General features: G+C 57.2%; 1 protein-coding gene across 7 annotated transcripts in view; it reads right to left on the bottom strand.

Annotated features, from left to right (window-relative positions):
- Positions 1–21,334, bottom strand: part of LEF1 (lymphoid enhancer binding factor 1) — an 87,241-nt gene that overhangs the window by 64,001 nt on the left and 1,906 nt on the right. For all 7 annotated transcript variants that reach the window (XM_055143204.1, XM_055143205.1, XM_004612705.2 and 4 more), the window contains exons 2-3: positions 20,786–20,852; positions 19,224–19,357 (exon numbers count right to left, since the gene is read on the bottom strand). In XM_055143204.1, coding sequence (XP_054999179.1) covers positions 19,224–19,357; positions 20,786–20,852 — 201 coding nt within the window. The remainder of the gene's footprint in view (positions 1–19,223; positions 19,358–20,785; positions 20,853–21,334) is intronic.

The following is a 21,334-nucleotide window of genomic DNA, read 5'->3' on the forward strand; positions in this document are numbered from 1 at the left end:
GGGCCCGGCTCCCCGCAGCCGTCGGCTGGTGGAAATATGGTGACACATGCAAGCATTATCTCCCGATTGTCTCCTCGTTTTCTGCTCTGCTGGACGGCATGGCCCGTGTTTGTCATCACGCCCCCCCGCCCCCCCACCCCCGCCCCGCCCGGCACATCATTCATATGTCCCTAATTGTCATCGAGATGCGGCTGTCGGCGGGACGCCCGTGCCCCCCGCTCCACGCAGTCACTCAGGTAACAAACCCGTCATCTCGCCCTGTTTTCACGATGGTTGAATTACACATAATTGTTTCTGCACAGTGATTGATTTCTGCCTGAATAGAGACCTCTGCCTTCTTTCAATGCAGGAGAGTGGCAGCCAAGTCGCCCCTTCCAGGAGAGGCAGAGGCCTTTGAAGAGATGAAAGCGGGGGCCGCGAGCAGTTGTGCGCCCTGGGAATACGGCGCGTCTTTATGCTCTCAACCCCATTTGCAGCATCGGGGGCCCGCAGCTGCGTGGCACTCGGCCGCCCTCCTTAATGCTTTTAGTATCGACTCTGACATCACCGAGAGCTCGGAAAGTAACAAAAGCCGAAAGATGACTTATTTTCACAACTCTGTAATTGGAACATGCAAAGGTGGGGGCGGGGAGCCAGGACAGAGGGGGGGGGGAGGAAGGACATTTGCTTTTAATTTGAAGCAGCACAAAAGAAAACCCGGCCCAAAAAAAAAAAAATTTTTTTTTATATAAGTTTCCACAAATGAAAAACATGTTTTTCATACGGAATAACCAGCGGGAGCATTTTTATAACTCGGACCACACAAAATGAACCGGTGACCAAACACACGCTTTCCCGGCCCAAAGGGTAGTCGGACAGGAAGCGGTAAGCGCTGTCCCTGGGGCTCCCAGACCTGGACACCTGCTACAGGTGACCCTGCTCGCAGCTCCACGGCCCTGACCACCAAGACCCCCGAGATCTGCCGCTGATCCCAGGTTCCCGTGGGAGATTATCAATGATCGAGGCCCCTGGTAAAACGGGGAGAGGAAGACCAAGTCAGAGGAGGTTTGCCGAAGGCTCGGAGCAAACCCAGACCCCAGCCAGGATTGCTCCTGACGTGGGAATCCGAGCTGGGAGCCGTCACACAGCAGAGCCATCGTGTCTGCAGGGAACACGACCCGGCACAGGGCACCTGTGTGCGCTCCCCTAAAACGGCCCTCGGGCGCGCAGGCTGTGGTCACAGGGCAGGAGACGCTCCGCGAACGCACCTGAGCATCACCGCGGGCTGCATCACCGCGGGAAACGCCACGGCTCGCTCAGCACGAAGCATGTCGAGGAATTCCAGCCCTCCGTTCACAGGGAACCTTCTGGATTCCAATCCCCAGATTTAGCCGTGGACTTTGAAGCTCCCTGTTGCTTAATCTCAGCTCTGCTCGGAAAGTTCCGATCTCGGGCTGAGAGCGCGGGGAAGCCAAAGAATGTTTTGAGGACTTATCGGGCGGGACGCATCTCGTCAGGGCAGAGACAAGACGCACAAGGTCCTTCCCTCCTCGAAGCCGCGCGCGCCGTGGGACACAGAGCTCTCGAGGAACTGTCTGGGAACACCGCGCCCTCGCTCAGGGCGGCCTCGCCTGCTCCCCAAACGCCCAACACTTGGCGCACGGGAGCTGCCTCTGTCCGGTGGGATGTGGGGTCCCCGGGTCTGGGTCTCAGGGCCCCGACGGGCCATTTTCTCTGGAAGGTTTGTCTGAACTGTGGAGCCTGCCGGACCCCCGGCCCCAGCCGGCCCCCTCAGCCCGGGCTGCACTTCCAGCCCTGTTCTCTGGGCCCGGGTCCGAGGAAGGGCTGCGGGCCATGGAGTCTGCCTGGGGACAGCGGGGTCCAGCGAGGGCAACGAGGGACACTTCAAAGCCAAGATCTTCTGCCTCCTGGAAAACGGCTCATCTTATTAAACCATTTTCCCCGAAAGGCCGGAAATAAGTTACCGTTACCAGCTCTTTCTCTCCCAGAGACCAGCCGAGATAATCTCGCTGGCCACAGCCCAGGGGCAACCTGGCTTCAGGTGATCAGGGACAGCGGTGTCCCCGAGGGCAAGGCCACCCCCCTCTGAAGACCCTTCCAGGCCGGCTTCGAGTGAGTCACGGGAGTGAGGGGAGGTGACCGGCGCCCTGTGCGTGGGGCCCTCCCGCAGGTGGCCCCGCGCTGGCCTGCTGGCCGTCTCCCAGGGCCTCGGCCGGACAGCCAGGGCCCTCCAGGTGTGTGTCTCAGAGGCTGCAGACTAACTCGGACTCGCAGAGATTCTCACTGACCGCCGCCCTGTCCACGAAGCCCGTCCACAACCCGAGCACCTTTGCTCGGACAGTCCCTCCGGGGAGAGCAGAGCTGTGGCCTCACACGGCCCTCTCGCCCCCTCCGCCAGGGCAGCTCCTCGGCCGGAGGGGCTCCACCTGCTGTGCCCTCGGACCCGCCCTGCCTCGGCACCTGCGCACACGCCCCTCAGCCGGCAAGAGGGAGCACAGCCAGGCTGGTCAGCCGAGTGGGCGGGTCAGCCGCAGTGGGCACTGCAGCATGGGGCGAGCCAGCGGTCTCCAGTGATGGGGCTGGGCTCTCTCCCTCCATGTCTCCCTCCCTCCCTCCCTCCCTCCCCCCCTCTCCCTCCCTCTTCCCCTCCCTCTCCCCCTCTCTCCTTCTCCCTCTCCTTCTCTCTGGCCTCCCCTCCCTCTCCCCCCCACACCCCCAGATCCACACAAGGCTGGACCACACACCTCCTGCCCACTGTCCCCCATGCAGCACACCAGGTAGACTCTGCACAACCCCAAGTACCCTCCCGGGGGCAGCAAGACAGGGGGGAGGGCGTCTGCTTGCACGCGGGCTGCCGGGCACCCCTTTAGGTGCCCCGAGCCAGCCAGGAGGAGACCTGAGCATCTCGGATGTGGCCCCCAGATCAAAACAGAACCAAAGGACCGTCCAGCACAGCCAACAGAGACGCATCTCCGGCTCCCGCCACACACCGCGGCCAGGGCCGGGGAGACGCCGCTGGACCCTGCACAGAAGCCCGGACCACACCAACTCGCCCTGGGGGCCCGGGCCTGGCCGGTGGGCAGGCAAGGGCGGCAAGGGGGCCGCAGAGCCAGCCCCGGTGTAAGAGCACAGGGAGTCGGCGAGGAGACGCGGGGTCATCCCCCAGGAGCCCCCAGGGCCAAAGCCCCCCAGGATCTGGTCAGAAGCCCCCCAGGACAGCAAGTCCCCACCTGTCGGAAGCCGGACAGCGTCGACAGGACGACAGACGCCGTGCCCAGGGCGCCCGCGGCCGGGACTCTCCCACGCGACACAGTCCCCGACCCCCACAGCTCAGAACTCCCCCTGCTCGTCACACCTCCTGTGTCCACGGGCTTCCGGGAGACGGAGCTGGACCCACGCTCGAGGCCAGCAGGGCCAGGCACTGGGGAGGGCTGAGAGTGGGCGAGAGGCCGGGGCGGAGTGGCCCGAGTCCACGGCCTCAGGCACGCTGAGCCACGCACACGGGGGGCAGGGGGCTGTGCCACACCAGGACAGCGGCCGGTGTGCGCCCGTCATCCGCGCAGATGCCCCAGCCTCTGGGGACCGGCCCTCGGGGAAGCCACCTGGAAAAGGGGGTCTCCGAGCACAGGTGCAGCTGCCAGCCCAGGGGACACTGCCAGGAGGGGCGGCCGGGGCCTCGGAACGGTGGTGTGTGGCCAGCAGAGTCCCTGGCCCGAGCTGCCTGTGACAGTGACCAGGAGACGCCACAGGACGGGGCCGGAGGGAGCAGAGGCCGGGGACGGCCGTGCGGGGTCCCTTAGGGGCCCTTTTCTCGAGCCTGGACCCTGCCCGGTCAGTGCACCTGAAACAGCTCGAGGAAAGCTCCTGCTTCCTCCTGGCCCAAGGGTCCACCAGGGGCCCCCAGGAGGCAGCACGCTGCCCCCTCTTCAGAAAAGAATGACCACGAGTGTCCCCCAGAAATGCACCTTCTCTAGCTGGGACAAAGGGAAAACACCCCCAACTGCTGCCCAGCCACGATCCCCTCTGGATTGTTCTACGGCCCCGGGCGGGAGGCGGGTGCAGCCACTGGGCTCTCCCTGGGGGCGACCCCGCCTTTCCGGCCAGGGAACAGCTGAGGCCCCAGGGACCTCTCAGGCCTCCCTCCCTGAGCGGGGCCCAGCCGCGGCCACCCACATTCCCAAGTGCGCACGACCAGAGGGACCGTGGCTGCCCTGCAGGAGGACCTGCCGCCGGCCCTCAGGATGCCTCTTCAGGGGGAAGTTCCCGGCCAAAGGAGCACTGGGCAGGGCACCCAGGGGCACCTCAGCGCTCGGCAGGGCCCAGGCTGTGCGGGAGCCTTGTGTCACTCAGTCCAGGGACCCCCTACCCAGACCCCCACGGCTTCAGGTGAGAGCCCCTCTACCCGAGTCGAGCTTCCCTGTGCCTCATAGCCAAGCACTTGCTTCCTGTGATTCCTCCTCTCAGGAAACGTCTCAGACGAGCAGGAAGACAGTGCAGCCCCCAGCAGTGGCCAGCAGGGTCAGCGGTGCAGGGTCAGCACAGGGCAAGTGTCTGCCGGCAGCAGACCCGGGTGCCCGCCTCACAGCACCTGCTCCGGGACAGCCCAGAGCACAGGGCCAGGAGTGAGCCCACGACCGAAGCTAACCCCCCTGGGGGTCCCAGAAGCGCCGAGCAAGTGTCCTGGGCCAGGACGAGGACACTGGCCAGCCCCTCGCTGTGCTAAGTGGGCGGCAGAGGACCTGCAGCCCCACTGATGGGGGGAGGGCTGGGGGGGTGGTGCCCACTAGCCCCAAGAGGAACAGGAAGCTCTGGAGATGCCCCCGGGCACTCACGCTTAGTGTGGGGACCTTCAAGCTCAAACTTGTGTTTCATGGAGCAACACTTCCGGTCTGACCCCACAACCATTTTTTGGTTCTGTTGTGTTTGGGGGCCACACGGCGGTGCTCAGGGCTGGCTCTGCACTCAGGGACCTCCGAGCCCAGGTCAGCCACGTGCCAGGCAAGGGTCGACCCGCGGGACTGTTGCTCCAACCCCCCCACAGCCGCAACTGCCTTTCTGTTTCGGGGGCCTCACCTGGCCATGCTCGGGGGTCACTCCTGGCTCTGCACTCAGGGCTCACTCCTGGCGGGCTCAGGGGACCCCATGGGGTGCCGGGACTGAACCCGGGCCGGGCCAGCTGCGCGCAAGGCCAGCGCCTCGCCTGCTGTGCTCTCGCTCCCGCCAGCCCCGTCACGTTTATTTCCACATCAACGAGCTGCTCTCCCTCAGGCCCCACAGGGCCACAAGGCCTGTCCTCAGCGGGGCAGGGGAGGGTCAGGACTGTGGCCGCAAGGGGACACTCGGGGGGCTCCTGCAAGGCGCTGGGTTCCACCGCACTGGGAGTGGCCCTGGGCCCCCAACACCGCCAGCGGTGGGCTCACAGCAACTTTCAAAAGATGGAAAAGAAGCAGAGAGGAGAAACTGCGAGGAAACACAGTCAGGCCTCGGGCGGCCCCTCGGGGCCTGTCCTGCTGGCCCCCCGCCCAGAGGCCCGAGCTCTCTCTGATTACTGACGTGAGACCGACGGCCTGTCTGGTCACTACCCCTCCGGCAGGGTCGGAGAACTCTGCGAGAACCTTCTCTCCCGAGCCAGTGCGGGGGGCACCTCCCAGGTAGGCAGTTAGTTATTCACAGGAGAACCCGCAGACAGGTCTCAACCCTGCCCGCTGAAGGAGTGAGCAGAATCAGAACCTACGGCATCATCTGAAGCCATTACTATCTCAGGAGGAGGCGGTGGAAACGGTTAAATGCTATACATATGCTATGTATAAATATATATAAACTCATGAACCAACAGTATTAAAATTCAAGTACATAAAACAAACAAATATGCAAAATAGTTCAGTCATCTGTGATCTTTTCAATAGATATTTTATTATCTATACAAGCTACAGACTTTGTCAATAAGCATTTTATGACATTGCATTGCAAAGTGACATTTATCACTTTGCATTGTTTAAAACAAAAGAAGAACTTTAACACCTATCATTGTAGATGAAATCAGTTAAGTCAAAGTATTATTATAACTGGGTAGTATGTAGCTATCACAACTGATGATATAGACCTATATTTACGCACATGGTAAGACAAGCACACAAACATGCTTAGTGAAAAAAAAATGATAATAAAACAATAACCCCCCAAAACCCAAAAATACTAACCTAGAGCCTATTTGCAAAAGACTCATTTGAAATACATGTACATTATGTAAAGAAACTACCTTATATAACTGCCATAGTATACAAGACTTCCTGTTTTTTTTCTTGGTTCTGCAATGAATTTTTCCCAACTTAATATGTTACTTTAAAACACCAGCAAAATTTTTTTTAAAGGCATTTCCTCTTGAGAGTGAGCCACGATTGTTTCCAATAACCATCTTGGAACAAGCAAAGTTCCTTCACTCTCAGAAGGAAGAACACTGCCACCACCCCACGGAACCAGCCCAATTCCAGTTAATTCTAAACTAATTTCTCTTACTTAACCCGGCACCACGATACCACAACAGTCGCCACTAAAAGCTTCTAAAAACGAAGCACACACCACATCTTAATTGCTTGTTGTGCAAAGAACCCTCACTGGCAGATTTTTGCCACAAATGCTCAGTTCTTAGGGAACAAACAAGAAGGAAACATCACTTAGCAGAGACTCCAAGAATGCCCCAACCTTCAGCCACACAGACATTTGATTAATCTACTCACTCACTATAAAGCGGGGACACGGGGACCCTTGAGTGAGCAACATGGATTCCCATAAAAATCAGGCATCTATTGAAATGTGTCTGACAAATCCAAGGAACAAATATTTTCTGGGAACTTTCCAGAACGTAGAGCAATTATACAGCTATGTGTCAATGAACCAATACTTGACAGTTTTCAAGTATTCTTAGAATCCGTTATTTAAGCTACCATGAAGGCCAAGCTGTTTACATTTTTTAAATAAAACACAAGTATAATAGGGATTTGAATCCCCAAAGAGCTTTTCTGACACTGAAGGTTATTCTCAATATTTTCAGGAGGGCAACGGGCTGACCAACTGGGTATCAACTCTCCAGTTGGGGGTTGGGCCTCTCGCGGAACATTTTTTTTTAATAAGGTCATTCACAATATTTGGTTAAATTTAACATTCAAACAGCAATCCCACCACCATGACACCTTCCCACCACCAAATCTGGGATGTTTCCATCTCAAGCCCCGATCCCTGTCCCAAAGCACAATTGAAATAATATATGTTGTACTGTCTGTTATGAAGAACCGCTGAAAATGCTTACAAAAAAGTATTCATATAGGAAACAGTGTGAAGAATGTTCGATTTTGGCAGGGACCATTAAGACATTCTGTAGGATATCACTAACATGTTGTTAAAGGTTGAATGATGTGAGCTTTCATACATATATATATATATATACACACACACATATGTATATATGAAAATATGTAGCACAGTACTGTAGCACTGTCATACCGTTGCTCATCGATTTGCTCGAGCGGGCCACCAGTAAGGTCTCCATTGTGAGACTTGTTGTTACTGTTTTTGGCATATTGAATACGCCAGGGGTAGCTTGCCAGACTGCTGTGTGGGCAGGATACTCTTGGTAGCTTGCCAGGCTCTCCGAGAGGGACAGAGGAATCGAACCCGGGTTGGCTAATTGCAATGAAAATATGTATATATGTATATATATGCATATATATATATATTTTCCTCTATGATATGAACTACAGGAAGTAACTCTCTGTGCCTCAGTTTCTCTACTGGAAACAGGTGAAAATTAGCTGCATTCGTACTGCTTGCTCCAGGACTGGCCAAGAAGAGCACATGTCCAGCTCGCGCCCGAGACAGTGTGGTCAGCGCCGTCCCACCTCTGTCCTCACCACACACAAGCCACAGCTGCATGCAGGCGGCTCCTGGGAGGGGCTGGGAGGGAGCCCCAGCGACAAATCTGCCCCCAAAGGCATCCGTAGTGTGAAATGTTTGGTCCCAAGTACTATTATTATTTGCTTTTTGGGTCACACCCAGTGATGCTCAGGGGTTCCTCCTGGCTCTGCACTCAGGAATTACCCCTGGTGGTGCTCAGGGGACCATAGGGAATGCTGGGAATCGAACCCGGGTCGGCCGCGTGCAAGGCAAACGCCCTCCCCACTGGACTATCACTCAGCACCCGAAATATAATTTTTTGGGCAGAGCATAAGAGAGAGAAACACAAGTTAATCCCTAAGCCCCATTAGTGAAGGTCCATCCTGAAACTGACCTTTCAATTTACTCTTGACTCTGATGACCACCCCTGGACACAGGGAGCCCCTCCGCCAGCTCCCCCTGCCCCCCCTCAACTGCACCCACCTCGGCGACTCCATGGCCACAGAAAGGGCCGTCCACCCTCACGTGTCCACTCCCTAGCCCCGCTAACCATGAGCATCTCCCTAATGAGCGACTCCTTGACCCCGCCAGCCTGTTTCCCGAGGGAGGAGTGAGGGGTCTGGCCGGAGACGGCCCCGGGGGCTGCAGCGCTGGCCGCTGGGCTTCCATCCCGCCCCAGGTGCTCGGAGAGGCACGGACAGGTCCAGAGTGCAGAAGGCACCGGCAGGTACGCTGCAGGGGTGAGCGTGCCCGACACCGGAGGCCCGGCAGAGTGAGCGTCAGGGCGGTGCGGGTGGGCCCGGCTTCCAGGGCGCCCCCCAGGCTTGTGCCTCCCCAGACCCGCCCCAAGCTGAGGTTCTCGAACGCCCGGGCACGACCGAGGGGTCCCGTCTGGGGGGACAGTTTCTGCGAGCACCCCAGGAATTAGGGGCAGTCGGCCCTCGTCCAGAAACAGCGACGCCAACACTCGACACCAGTCGGGGCATGTCAGTGTGGGGGAGAGTAAGCCCCCAGCGGAAGAACACCCGGGGCCGCCAGGAACCGCACCCGCCTCCAGCCAGAGCCAGACACTCCCGTGAGCACAGGAGGGCCGAGGGCAGCGGCCTCCATCTCCCCGGCCCTGCTGGTCCAGGCCTGGCCTCTCCGCTCTGCGGGCCTCGGGGCGACCCTGCGGCTCAGTGGTGGGTCCCTCTGGGGAGCGACAGGGAGTCCACATTCATGTCACGGCTCCATCCCGCGCAGCCCTATTAATAATTAAGCCGATATTCTCCCCCTCCATCTGTCCCACTTCCTGTCGCTGAACAGACGCCTGACTTGAAAGGAGGCAAGAGAAATGGCCAGATTCCGAATCGCCACCAACCAGTGGCGTCAGATGCGAACGTGTCCCTGCTGGGGGGGCGGGGGGGGCTCTGGATAGGGGTTGGCAACGCTGGGCGTCTGACCCCACCTCGACCAGGGTGTGCCACAGCAGTGTGATTTGTGACGAGAGTTGGAGAGAAAATAAGCAATTTCGTAGTGAGATGCTTGAGACAGGGGAAAATGGTGATGCTATCTATATGTGTAGACCCCAAAAAAGAAAAGGCTTGATGAAGTAAATTAGGTGATCATCAAAAATGCTGGCAGAGGGGAGAGCAACAGACAGACGCTGACCGCTGGGGACAGACTGAGGTGAACGCTTACCTTGCAGAGGCCACCCTCAGTGCGATCCTGGGCACCACACTCAGTGCCCTGAGCCAGCGCAGATGCCTGAGCACAGAGCCAAGAGCGGGCTCTGAGCAGCCGGCACGGCCCCAAGCGAAAGCAAAGGAAAGTGAGGTAGCCACCGTATACTCAAGGGTGGAAAACTAAGTTACACATCGCACCGGCCCATCTCCCCTGGGTGTGACTCGTGCCTGCACCTTCTATATGCCCACGGGAAGAAGGCTTGAGGCTGAGGGGACTTTTCACACCAGCCCGGGGGGAGGGGGGGGCCTCCCACCGTGAGGCTCCTCCGCCTCTCGAGTCACACCCTGGCCTCAAGCCCCACCTGAGCCGGCCACTGTCCTGGGAGCCGTGGCCGTGGCCGGGGACCTTAATGCCCGCTCTTCTTTGTGTTCGTCCCAGCTCTCTATTTCTTTTTCTACAGGACATGAACTTTTTTTTTTTTGCTTTTTGGGTCACATCCGGCGATGCACAGGGGTCACTCCTGGCTCTGCACTCAGGAATTACCCGTGGCGGTGCTCAAGGGACCATATGGGATGCTGGGAATCGAACCCGGGTCGGCCGCGTGCAAGGCAAACGCCCTCCCCGCTGTGCTATCACTCCAGCCCCAGGACATGAACATTTTTAATGAAAGCATTATTTTTCAATTTAAAATTAGTTATTGCTGAAGGCTTATTTCCAACAACAAAAATTTTCCCTTTGGGTTTTTGCTTTTGGGGCCACAGATGATAATGCTCGGGCCGATTCCTGCCTCTGCACTCAGGGGTTACTCCAGGAAGGGGGTTGGGAGACCATATGGGTGCTGGGGATCGAACCCACGTAGACCGTGTACAAGGCAATCACCTTTCCCACCGTGCTCTCTCTCTGGCCCTCCAACAAAAATCTTGATCAAATTAATCATTATTTTCCTGCTTAACATATCCTTGGCCCTGCCCCCCCCCCTTTTTCTGGGTCCTGCTTAACATTTTCGAATTATGATTCAGTGGAATGTTTTATGCCCCAGAGGCATTTGAGTTCTTCACAAGGAAAGGAGATAAGTCTTTAGGCAGGCCTCCGGGAAGGCTGGTGGACAATCTTAGGAAACTGAGTCCCGTCTCTGCCATCCCTCAGAGGAGGAGGCCTCACCCATGTTTGTTCTGGGGCCACACCTGATGGTGCCCAGGGATCGCTCCTGGCTCTGTACTCGGGGAACCTTATGGGATGCCAGGGATCGAACCCGGGTCAGCCACATGCAAGGCTGTGCTAAGCCACATCCCTGCTGTGCCAACACTCCAGCCCCTGGATATCCCGTCCTTGACACGAGATTCAAACACCCCCTCCCCACCCGCCACCAAATTCGGAAGCAGAGAAGAGAACCATGTGAGACGCCCACCGCCTGGTAAAAGACAGCTTTGAGAAATAATTACTTTTCCTTTCCAAAGACGGCCTGAGTTTTAAACATTCTGATGCATGCAGGAAAATGAGCAGAGACCAATCTGAGCCTATCTGGGAGCCAGACAGACGCTGTCCCTGCCCGGGGCCCAGTCTCGGGGAAGGTGAACTGGCGCGGCCAGAGGAACCGGCAAAGGGGAGTGGGGGGAGGATGAGCACAGGAACTCCGGCCTCCTCTCAGGCTGTTTCAGTTCATCGAGACCCAAGTCTTCCACGGTGTATGCCCAGGCGTGTGCAGCCATCGTCACTTCAAGGCACACGGGGTGCTAAGATGGCAGGATGGGGGGAGAGGTGGGGGGGAGTGACAGTACAATGGGCTGGGCACTTGGCTGGCATGCAGCTGACCCAGGTACAATTCCCGGCACCCCATATATTCCCCCCTGAGCCCCGTCAGGGGTTAAGCCCTGAGCACAATCAGGTACGCCCCCCTCTACCACCATGATTACCAAAAAAATGGCAGAATGGGGCCAGAGTGATAGCATAATGGTTAGGGCACTTGCCTTGCATGTGGCAGACCCGGATTCTATCCCCGAAACCACGTATGGTTTCCCCCCAACACCACCAGAACCCTGAGGACATCCTGGGCACCGTGTGATGTGGGCCAAGGGCCACCCTCTCAAAAGAGAGGGAGCCTGTGGACCACTCGTGGGGTTTTACGGGGCGGGAAAGTCCCTAAGGGGCAGCAGGCGGAATTTCCCAGACTCCGCCCTGCTGAGGCCACATGCCCACCGAGGACCCCGACCCCAGTCACACCTGGGTCCCGTCCCCATGGCCCGCGCGCCCCTGCAGGAGGCCAGGCACCGTCCAGCTCGGGGGCTCAGCTCGGCACGGCTGGCTGAAGCAGCAGTCGAGGCCCTTCCCGGGACAACAGGCTGAGAAACGCCTCAAGTGTCACTACTGAAAATCGTCCTTTTTAGCGGGGAAAGAATAAAAACGGACTGAGCCGCCTCTACCATGTGATAGCAGCACACGAGGCCGAGCAGAGGAGAGCAGAGGGCGGGCGGTGGGGAGAGAGCGGCCCACCCTCAGCTCCCAGCTCTCACCTCCCACCCACGGGGCTGACGCAGTCCTATTTCTCTCAAGGATGCATCAAGCCCCAGGAAAGGGGCGATTTAAGAAAGCCCAGGACTCCCCAGCAGACACGCCCCGTGTGCCCCTCACCCCAGGGGCTTGAGAAGCGGGAACGCTTGGAGGAGCCTACAACACTTCAGCCTACAACACAACTCAACAGTTCCGGCACAGCTGCTGCGACTCTGGAAACCTCCTGAATGAAGCGTCTGTGTGCGTCAGGCTGACCGAGGCCAGCACGAACCCGTCACGTGACCGGCCCTCAACATGCTGACAGCTCTTTTCCGTTTTTCCCCTGTGTCGAGGCCGGGGATTGAACCCGAGGCTCCTCAGGCGCAAGGCAAGTGCTCTGCCGTGCATAGTCCGGATGAGCTCCCGACGGAGAAAGGCCCGCCCGCCCGGGGACAGTGCTCCCAGGACATAGCCAGGAGTGGCCCTTAGCACCAGCAGGCCAGGCCCAGACCCCAAAAACAAAGCAGCGAAACCACCCAACGTGGCGTCTCAAAATACCTCACGAAGCCAGGTTTGACAAGCTTTGTTCTGGTCAGAAGCCGACCCCCGTGCAGAAGGACGATGAGGTCTCGGGGAAGGCCCCTCACCCCTTCTGTCCTGGGACCCCACCCACCGCCCGAGCAGCACCGCCTACAGTGAAGATCAGAAACCTGATTCCAAAAACCTGCCGTGGGGTGGAGGACGGCATCAGGGGTCGGCACTGGACAACCAACGGCCAGTGACCGGAAGCTCCTTACAGGGCCTGCGGCCCCCGCCAGCACGAAGGGAAGATCTCGACTCGGGATGCAGCAGCTCTGAGAAGACAGCAGGGAACCGGTGGAGGGGACAGTGACCCTCGAGGGTCGGGCTCTGAGCTGCCCCTGCGTCCTTCCCACAGGGCAGGCGAGGGCCCCCCGAGGGCGCTGCCCGCAGACGGCAAGTGGGGCTGTCAGCAGTGCCGTGCTCCACACACTGGTATCCTCGCGGGCTCGGCCGGCACCGTCCGTCCTGGCCCGTCCACTCGCCACCAGGGCCGGATTAGCCCTGCCGGCTCCTGCCCGTCCACTGTTGGGTCCTGTCCATCCACAGCCGGCTCCCGCCTATGCACTTCCTGCTCCTGTCCGTCCACTCGCTGCCCGACTCCGCTGTCCCCTTCGGCACACCCTCATTCTGCCCCCACCCCAGGCCGGGTTCCAGGCACTCTCGGACTCTGAATCTTGCAGGGGTCGGATCTGTCCTCGGCCCCCAGTGGTGCGGACACGCCGACCCGTTCAAACCAAGCTGCCTTTCACCCCGCCGCAGGACCTGCAGGGTCAGAACGAGCAGTGCCACGGGCCTTCGTTCCCCCGGGATTAGCATCCAGCACCCGTCTCTGCAGTGGGGACCCTCAGGGGGAAGTTCCAAGGCAGAACTGCCAGAGGAGCGTCCCCTGGTCTGGGAAGCCCTGGGGTGCTGCTCTCTCCACCCCGGTCTGCCTCACGTCCACCCGCAGGCCACGAGGAAGCCGCACCGGGAGACGGGAACAAAGGGGGTGGGGAGGCACGGGCGGGGCTTCGTGCCAACCCTCGCAGTTCTCAGTCACAGCGGGCACGGGTGACAACCTTCTTTCGAAGAGGTGTGAAAACCCACCACATACCCAGAGGCCTCAACCAGCAGGACAGAGATCTGAATCTCGTCCGTGAAAAACGGTTCTGCATGAAGGACCAGGGGGCCAGTAGAGCAAGCCCTGCAACCCCGGGACTGACAGCTCTGGAATTCACCGGCCGGGAGGGGCACAACATCTGAGCTGGTGGGCTGAGGGCGGGGGTCCCAGTCTGAGAGCCCCCCCTCCAACCCCCTCTGCTACCTTCAAACTCGGGCATCCCTGGCCCCTGGTAACTGCGCTGCTGAGGGAAGGGTGGGGGCAGGGGGCCCTCAGAGCCAGAGTGACCACAGGTCAGCTCTACAGCCACGCCAGAGGAAAGCGGGTTCTCCCGTTTGGAGGCACTTCGGAACTGGGACGGCACTTTCGCCACACCAACACACAAACACCAAGCTGCTTCCTGAGGGGCCCCGGACCCCGGGACGATTGAGTTTCCTGGGCACGGGACATGGGTGTGAACGGTCTCAGTTGCTCCGTGACCCTTTCCCAGCCAGGAGCACTGGAGGGCGAGTCCAACAGAAGGCGCGTCAGGGCCCTGAGGAGCTTCCCCTCCACTCTGCTAACGTTACGCTCCTAAGTCACCGCACACGTCCGAAAAGCTTAACGTCCCAAACTTCAACCTAGGCTAGATTAAAAATTAGCAGGGGCCGGAGCGATAGTACAGCGGGAAGGGCGTTTGCCTTGCACGCGGCCAACCTGGGTTCAATTACCAGCATCCCCTGAGCACCGCCAGGAGTGATTTCTGAGTGCAGAGTCAGGAGTAACCCCGTGCATCGCTGGGTGTGACCCGAAAAGCAAAAGAAAAATTGTCACTGTCACTCCGCTGCTCATCGATTTGCTCGAGCGGGCACCAGTAACGTCTCCATCGTGAGACTTGTTGTTATTGTTTTTGGCACATCGAATACACCCCGGGTCGCTTGCCAGGCTTAGCAATTCTAACTCAGTGGCTCCTTGCGGCAAGGGAAAGGCCCCTCACCTTCAGTGCCCCTCTCAAAACAGAAGCCCTGGCTCTCCCCCGGCGCCCAAATGGCTGCTCCTGTGACAATTTCCAAAGCCACACAGCGGAGTGAGATTTGGTGGCTTCAGAAAGGGGCCGATTAGTTCAGCTCACCTTGCTGCCTGAATTTCACAATTAATATGTTCAAATGAACGGGAACAAAGATAGCTCTCAGCAGTCTGAGGCAAACACAGACCCTGAGGCGGGCGGTTTGGGTGCACCTCTGCTCACCAGGAAGCACAGTTCCCTCCAGGGAGAGAACCGCAGAAAAGAACTGAGTTGTGCAAAAAGAAGGGAAAAAAACCATTTTAATACCTGGATTGGAGACACAGATCAGATCAGTGGGAGAGGGGCACTTGCCTTCCATGCAGCTGACCCGGGTTCGATACCCACCACCCCAGACTGTCCCACCAGGAGTGAGCCCTGAGCACAGAGTCAGGAGTAAGTCCTGAGACCTGGCGGGGGTGGGGGGTGGTCCAAAACCAAACTACAGGACCAGCAACAACAAAATATTTAAATAGCTCTATCTACTAGAAACAAGCCGAGAAAAGACAAAATGTGAGCACAAACGTTTTCCTCTCTGGCCACAAGACGCAGCCCCAGGAAGAGCCAGGAGGCAGAAGCACAATGCAGCCCCAGGGGTGAGCCAGGCTGCTCCCACACTTCCGGCCCTCCCAGCCGACAGAGGAACAAGAAGGGAGGTTTCTCTGCCGAGGCGCTAACCAGCTGAGCTGTGCAGGGACAAATGGCAGCCTGACACCTGCGAGGAGTAACCACAGGCGGGCCAAGCCCTGCGCCCACGGCCCGGGGCTGGTGGGGGGACACTCAGGCTTTCCTTCCACCCTCTCCGCCAGCCTGCGGGGACGCTCAGAAACAAGGCCCTGAAGGAAGACCGGGGAATGAGCTTCTAATCCACCCTCCGGGGTCCTTGCTCTGAAATATCCAACCAGCTGCTGCATCTTCTTCGCACCCTCCGGAGACACCAGCGGTGCACTCCGACCCCGCACTCCCCCCACGTCGGCTCCTGGGGTCTTCCCTGCCAGGCCGTGTCCTGAAGGAGGAATTCTCCCGTGGCATCCCGGGGACGCCCGAGCAGCAGGCTTCGCGCTAGCGGCACGCGCCTTGAGGAATTCCAGTTCTGGGAGGCTGTGATCTCCCCATTAAAATCTCCCGACGGGAGGAAAAGGGGCTGAAGGTCACGCCACAGACGTCGGCGGAGCCGTGGGCTCGTACCCGCGGGGGCTGGCCCCGAGAGCAGAGCCTGCTGTTAGACGGGGCTCCGATACCCGAGCAGGGAGTCTGCTGGGTGTCAGCAGGCTCTGGCTGACGGTCTCCAGACACCTTGAGTGCCCCCAGAGAGTGGAGCCTGGGGAGGGGCGGCAGGGCCCTACCCGCCAGGCTTCCCAGCCCTGCCACCTGTGGGCCGCAGCTGCCGGAAACAGGCAATCCTGGGGGAGGGGCAGCGTCAAGCTAGCAGGGGGCCAGCGACCACTCCCATCCTCAGCGCGCACGCGTATACTCACACACGCACGAACACACACACACACACACACACACACCCTCCATTGCTCCGTCCACACCACCCAGATCTCTCTCTCCCTCACACACACACACACACACACACGCACGCACACACAGATACACACACACAGACACACACATACCCTCCATTGCTCCATCCACACCACCCAGATCTCTCTCTCTCCCTCACACACACACACACACAAACACAGACACACAGACACACACACAGACACACACGCACACACACAGACACACACAGACACACACATACCCTCCATTGCTCCGTCCACACCACCCAGATCTCTCTCTCTCTCTCTCTCTCTCTCTCTCTCTCTCTCTCACACACGCGCGCGCGCGTGCACACAGACACACACACAGACATACACACAAACAGACACACACACACACACACACACACACACACACGCACGCACACACCATCTTTCCCTCCACACCGCCCGGAGGAGAGCGGCCAGGGCAGGGTCGGTGGCGCAGGCCCACAGAACAGGCCTGCCAGGCCTGAGGCGGGCGCGGAGGCAGGCACAGGGCAGGGCCGCCTTCGGGGGAGAGCCCTCTGGGGCGGACACAGGAAGAACAGCTGCTGGGTATTAGGAACCAAAGCCGGCGACTCACTTCGATTGAACCCTGAAAAAACAACTGTATCGGACGGAGCCTTGTGGTCGACGCTGAGAAGCTTCTGGAATTGTGCAAACTGCAGAGATCCCCAGCACCCGTGCCTTCAGCGGCCGCACCTCTGCATGGGCGCCCCAGAGAGCAGAGCGGGCCTGTGGCCCCACCACACCCTCCCCGCCCCTCACACCCACGCGCACACACGCTGCCCACAAATCTTTCCCAAACAATGAGTGACTGTTCAATTCACTGACCTCAAAATTTTAATACATTCACCAGCAGTATGTACCTTCCTTCCAGCCTACCAAAGCTTCAAAACGACTCCTGTCCTAGGGTGGGGGGAGGGGGCGGGGGCGGGGAAGGGCCGACGGTGCTGTTTAGACAGAAGGCAGCTCAGGCCCCAGCACTCTTGGGGATAACTTGTAAGGAGCCACAGGCGTTTAGGATGATGATGATTGTTTTATTTTTTATTTTTTACCAAGTCATGGCAGAGTAAAAGAAAAAGCTCCAGGCTGGGTTCGTGGCTCAGGGGGAAGAACAGTTAGCTGCCTTGCGTGTGCGAGGCCCCGAGTCTGATCCCCAGTTCTGTCTGATCCTCTGGGCACTGCCGGGAGCAAGCCCTAAGCACCCAGACAGGATTAGCTTCAGAGCACAGTCAGGGATGACCCCCAAACCTGATAAATAAATTCCACAAACTCCACCACCCAGTAACTCTGGAACGCTCAGGGTCTGTGGCTGTGTAAGTGGCTCTTTTTCATGGCCCAGGCAGAGACTAGAAACTGATCTGTCAAAAAGATTATCTGCTGTTCCACATTTCAGTCTTCCAACAGAAATGTCCCAATAAACCTTATCTAAAACCTATTCTTACCCTGCCCTGTTAGAAAAACCCAAACAGCCGGACAACAGAGGGAAACCCACTGGGCCTGCAGATTTGCCTCAACAAATACCAAGTCATCTCTCCATCTGTTTAAAGCCAAGAAACACGTGTACTTGGGGTGGTTTCCCTATATCAAGCGCCGCTTGCTTCTTTATCCCTTTATTTTGCAGCCAGGAGATTCCTACTTCCACACAAGCATCTCGATCGCGAAACACTGAAGAAATCTTTCGAAACGTGGACCTGCCACTTCCTCTGCCGGCCCACGCAAGGTCCCCCCCAACCACCATTTCAGCTGCTGCATGACAGTAAGAGACAAGAATCTCGTTCCCTACTTGAAAGGTCAACTCCCTTCTGAACCGCGAGGGAGACGCCCCCAGGGCTCCCACGGCCGTGCCCACATCTGCGCGGTTTTCCGTGCCCTCCATCTGTGCTGCAGATAACGGAGAGAGCCAGCAAGAGCCGCTGGTTCCTGGGGAGCTGGTGCCCCCTGCCCCCTGCTGCCGGCTGCTCTGCCGCTCCCAGGCCCTGTTCTTGGGGGCCCAGCAGCCAGGGCACCTCTCCCATTGTCCACACGCCCTCTCCCTGTGCAGCGCCAGGGCCTCCATTTATCTGCCCCGGAACCGTGACAGCCAAGACCCCTCCTCACACATTTCCAAGCAGTCGGGTGGCAAGAAAGGAGGTAAATACCGGGGCGGATCAACAGCCCTCAGGCCTGCCTGTCCCCTGGCCCAAACCACCCCCCTGCTCCGACGTTTCCTGCCCACCCAGCCCTTTCCTACCTGCACCCCCTCCCAGACAAGTAAGTGCCCACCTCCCAACTTAACAGCAGTGCATACGGGCACATCTGAAATCCTCACAGACTCTGCCAGATGCAGGTGGGAGGCGTGTTAGCTCTGGAAGCAACAGAAGCAGAGTCCGCAGAAACACTGCCCGTCATCTCCGAGAGACATTTTCTCAGAAACTGATAACGCCGTAAAAATAGCTTCTCCCCCCCACCCCAGCTGATTTTAAAGAAACGTCACCAGCACAATGAAATGGGAAACTGGTAAAAGCTCAAGTCTCATTCCCGACATTTAGTTCCCGAGACAGCCAGAGTGACCGGCAAGCTGGACATCAGGAGGGAAATCAGGGGACTCGGTTAACCAAAAGAGTCAATCCATTTTCTTCCTCTCGGCAGCACAGACTTAACAACACTCGGAAAAATCATTAATTAGGTGACTTAACATCACTTGATTTTATGTTAATGTGATTTAAAAAAAACCAACTGAACCTTACTAGTAAATCAAAAGCTAAAATCCCAAATGTCAGACAGGCGAGGAGCCCAGCTCAGGGCAATACGCCCTCAGAGCAGGTCTGTCTTAGCACATCTGTCAGATAACAAAAGCACTGCCAGAGTGCTTTTAGCAACATTTGTCGAAAACACATTAATTTGCACTTCCAAAAATAATTTACAGCATCAGCGTGCTACTCACTGTTCTCGGGATGGGCGGAGAGAGAGATCCATTGGACATGTACGGGTCAGGGTTCATGTTCGGCATCATGATGTACCCGGAGTAACTGGAGTAGGGGGGTCCCTTGTTATAGAGGCCTCCATCTGGGTGTTTTCCTGAGGAAACAGACAGCACCAGTGAGGACTTCCTTTTAGTATCACTGTAGTTTTCATCGGAAAAATCTCATACTAGAAGATTTGTTTACAAAATACTGTAACTGGATTATTATGCTCTATTTTAGGTTGACAGTATTTATTCTCTTAAGTGGCTTAGCAGTGAACCAGATGTTTTAAAAACATGTGGTTCAATTTACTTCCACTACTGACTTGTGTCTTTACAAAAATAAGTGTTATCCATCTAACTTAATTTGTTCTAATACTAACAAACTGGACTAAGACGCAGAGACACGTGAGAGAAGAGCTCTCGCAAACACAGGGCTGTAAATGTACAGTCTCTCTCTGCATGCACGCACGCACACATGTGCACCCACACACATACACACACACATGTGCGCACGCACGTGCTCTCTCTCACACACATACACACACACACATTCAGACGTTTGAAATCATGCTTAGCTTTGCAGGCAATTTTTTTAAAATTCCACCTGTGCATCCAGATTTCGAAAAATGTGTGGATTTTATGAAAGGAGAGGAGCTGGATCTAGCAAGCGGGCAACTGCCCAAATGTCGGAAAGATTAACTCCAGGACCCTTCATTTTCGGTGCTGTACTTAATCGCTCTGCCAAAGAAATGCGTGTGTGTTCACCCTATACGTTTCTTGGCTTTCGTCTCTACAACTGCTCTGAGCTCAGAAGGAAGCTTGGCATGAGAGTTCCATTTCGCTCTTCCCCTGGCTGACATATTGTCTGTGGAAACAGTGCATTCTGGGCAGGCCAATTGTAAGTAATTAAAGGAGAATAGAAACGCAGACCTTCTGCAAGGAGAACAGATACAGGACTGGATTCCTTTAAAGTCACAGACATTCTCCCCCAAAACAAAACCATAAATTCATTTTTTACATTTCGAGCAAAATTTAGAAATGGGAGGAAGTCCGAGTATCACGTTCCCTTCGCCTGGGCCCCAATGTTCAGAACCAAGTTTTGTATTTTATCCGGGGAGATTCTGCAGGACGGGGGAGCCCTTGTCAGCCTGAGTGCTTGCAGCTCCTTCTCACTGTGACGCCAAACTGCACTTCGGAGGAAAATCCACTTGAAACTACCGCTAGAAAATAAATCAGCGTAGACTCTCACCCTCTAACAATGCCACAAAATACCTCGGATCTGAGTCGGTCAGAACCGAGGGGAGAAGAGAAAGGGAAGCCTCAGAGGCACAGCATTGTGTGGGACACAAAGGGCCGGGCAAGCCAACTGAAATCCAGCGGGCCCGCATTCACCCAAGGGCGTTGTTCAGAATGATGCGAATACACACACCTTAAATTAAATGTCGGTCCTATGACATCTGACTGTGGCGTCCTGGACTCCCAAGCCAGGAACGCCTTTCCCCACATCAAGAACACGTGTGAGGAGAGGGGCAGGCACTTACCGTCATCGGGGTGTTCTCTGGCCTTGTCGTGGTACGGCTCCTGAGAGGTCTGTGCTGGTCTGGCCACCTATCAGCACAAGTGCCCACCCCCAAGAGAAAGAGAATCACTTAGAGCTGCTGAGAACCGCCTGAGCGCGTCTGCTGCTAACTTGGAAGGGGAGGCCGGGGGCGCGGCAAAGCTCCCTGCTTCAGCCACCGAAAACCCAGGCCTGAGTGCTGGGAAACCTTTTTCCTTTTGAGGCGTATCCTGAAATGATTATCATCCACCCGGGACTGGGCAGCATAAATAACCGTAATAATGTACACGTTTGGGGACTCTGACACAGAGGCAGGCCTCTCCCTGCTAAGGTGAAAGCCGTCTGAGGGAATCGGGCTTGAATCGCGTCTTCTGCCAGCATCTGCTTCCATCAGAGCCGAACAGAAGTGAGCTGCGGTACTTTGCCACGGCAAACGACACTTTAAGCACGCCAGGCTCCACTTTACACCTCCCAGCACTCCTTGGCCCCTGCCCCCCGCCTGGACCCAGCTGTGCCGCCCTGGGAAGGCGGG

The sequence above is a fragment of the Sorex araneus genome, chromosome 6, assembly GCF_027595985.1.
Source record: "Sorex araneus isolate mSorAra2 chromosome 6, mSorAra2.pri, whole genome shotgun sequence".
Taxonomy (NCBI): Eukaryota; Metazoa; Chordata; class Mammalia; order Eulipotyphla; family Soricidae; genus Sorex; species Sorex araneus.